This window comes from Ixodes scapularis, unplaced genomic scaffold (genome assembly GCF_016920785.2).
Source record: "Ixodes scapularis isolate PalLabHiFi unplaced genomic scaffold, ASM1692078v2 PGA_scaffold12__126_contigs__length_90152505, whole genome shotgun sequence".
Lineage (NCBI taxonomy): Eukaryota > Metazoa > Arthropoda > Arachnida > Ixodida > Ixodidae > Ixodes > Ixodes scapularis.
In genome coordinates, this window is record NW_024609838.1 from 26,578,052 (window position 1) to 26,580,613 (window position 2,562).

Sequence of the window (2,562 nt, forward strand, 5' to 3'; positions counted from 1 at the left end):
TTTCGCCAGTTTAAGAGGGCTGTGTTGTGTGTGAACGTTAGGTCCGGTGTCGTGTCAACCGTTACGCTGGTACCTATTCGTGTTTGCTGGAGGGGGTCCGTTACCAGGGTGATACGGTGTTGTTGCGCTTGGGTCCATATATCCCGACCCTTGGGAGTGCATGTCCTGTAACCCCATGCCGTGTGGGAGGCATTGAAGTCTCCCACTATGACCAGGCCGTGAGGACCCGCCTCCCTTAGGGCACGCGAAAAGAGAACGCCAAATCTGTGTTTGCGAGCCGACGGGGGGCTGTATACGTTTAGTATATAGAGACGGGGGTCGCCTTTCCGCTGCGGAAGGATCTCCAGGAAGTTGTGCTCGACGCCAACTCCGCCAAGGCTTTTGTATGAAGCGGTTAGGTGTCTACGTGTGAGGATGGCGGTATTGGGTTCCTTATTATCAGGATTTTGGAAAGTTCTATAGCCGGCAAGTTTGACCAGGCCGCGGGTTTCCTGAATCGCTATGATATCGGGGGGTGTTTCGAGGGATTGTATGTAATGTTGGAGATTGCCACGTTTCCGTCGGAAGCTGCGGCAGTTCCATTGCCAGATAGTGGTTTGGTGTCTACTGAGGCGTGGCGGGTGGGGGAGAGGTAAAGCCATACTCAGGGATGCACTGTTGGAGGTAGGGTGTGGATAGTGGGGGTGGTAGAGGATTGGAGGACCCTGCCTGGGATGAGAGGTTGGTGAGTTGGTCCATTTGACCGGTGAGTTGGGCCAATTCGGAGGAGCGCTTTGAAACAATGCCTTCGATTGCCGTAAAACGGCTGTGAACGTTTTGCTCTAAGGTTTGCAGTCTGGCACTGAAAGTGCGAGACATTTCGGTCATTGACTCTGAGAGTCGGCGTAATTCGTCTACGATTTGGACGTCATTAGTATCGATTGCTCTACGCTTGGTAGGCTGGGCGGCGCTATCAGGCGAGGGTATGGCGACTGCAACGGGTTGTGGGAGAGGGACAGGAGTGGGTGCTGGAGGGGTAACCTCTTTCTGTTTAATTAGGGTTCGTAATTCAGTATTTTCCTTCTGAACGACAGTGATTAATTTCGTGAGGGTTTGGACCTCTCGCCGTAGAGCCGCGAGCTCGTTGTCTCTGGCATCACCACCCGTGGAACCGGAGGCCACATTAGCCCAGCTCACCTGTTTGGTGGCCGCTGGTTGTCGGGGCGGCTCGTCTTGCGGGACCTGGCGCGGTTTGGACCTGGATCTGGATCGTGGTCGGGGTCTGGAGTGAGTACGGGACCGGGATCGAAATCCGGGCTCGGAGGGTACTGATTTGCGTTCCCTGGACCTGCCACGGGGGGGCGGTGGGGTTGAACTTTTGCCGAAATCGCCGACCGGGCGTTGTGCCTGACGGCGGCGAATGGCAGGGTGTTCTTGAAAGCGTTTCTTGCACCTCGGGGAACCCGTGGGGTGGGGTCCTCGGCATACGGCGCATTTCACTTCACAGTCGTGGTCAGTGGGCGGATTGTCGATTCCGCAGCGTGGGCACTTATTGGCTCTCGGTGAGGGGCACACATCTGCCCTATGCCCGATCTTCCAGCAGATATTGCAGGCCTCCGTCTTGTGTTTGAATAGTACGCAGCGGTAGGGGGCCCCGTGGTAGCTGACCCAGTGGGGCACCTCCGGGCTGTCGAAGACTATTAGCACGGAGTTAGTTTTTCCCATCCGGCGGGCAAGGAGGATAGCCGGGTCGTGATTGTAGTCGATTAGGTATCGGCTGATGTTGTCCGGTGTATCGTATTCTGGAACATCAAAGATGATTCCGCGTGAGGTGTTGGCAGGATCTGCTACGTATGTGGCCAGGGGATAGTTCTCCTCTCCGATGCGTAAGGTGTGAAGGTTGAAGTACGTGCGCGCCCGCTCTTCGGAGGGGGTGCTGATTAGTATAGAGTTTTGAGTAGCGTTGATTCGGATTTGGTCGGCGCGTGCGGCGTCGTAGTTGGTCTGGGCAGCGTTGAAGATAAGGTCTTGCAGCTTGCCTGTGCTCATGGAGCTTAGGTTGAGGCCACCACGTGGACGAATGACGATCTTGTAGTCGTCGTCAGGTAGTCTTGGGAGCTGCGGCGGGCGCGGCTTGGAGCCAGGCCTTGGCGAGCTGCGGGAAGCCAGACGCTCGGCTGGGTTCGATGGCTTCGGTGAGGGTACTTTCGGCTGTCGAGCCTTCTTTCTGGCCGTATGGACTGGGATCCAGTCCGCATTGAGGTCCTCCGGGGCGATGACTTCTCCCTCGACGACGACCTCCATGTTGGGGCAAAGGGCTGGCAGATATTCGCCGCTCGTTGAACGAGACGCCGATCTCTCCAAAAAAGTAAAAGCTATTGCGGCTTTCGGAAACTATATCACGACCCAGGCAATCTGGACACCACAGACACCAGGACAAATCGGGAGGTCAACCACCGCATCCGAGAGTTCGAGTTGGTTACGTTTCACTGCAGTAATACCGTTTCTAGTAAATCACTATAACTATTATTACTACTTAAACAAATAACACCAACGACAAGAAGAAAATATTTACTCGAGCTT

The 2,562-nt window shown here is 55.3% G+C and overlaps 1 protein-coding gene across 1 annotated transcript; it reads right to left on the reverse strand.

The window, feature by feature from the left end:
* Positions 1–603: 603 nt before the first annotated feature.
* LOC120839468 (serine/arginine repetitive matrix protein 1-like) lies at positions 604–2,303 on the reverse strand. The gene has a single exon (XM_040209738.3). The coding sequence runs from the start codon at positions 2,281–2,283 to the stop codon at positions 604–606; it is 1,680 nt and encodes a 559-aa protein (XP_040065672.1). The 5' UTR covers positions 2,284–2,303.
* Positions 2,304–2,562: the final 259 nt, after the last annotated feature.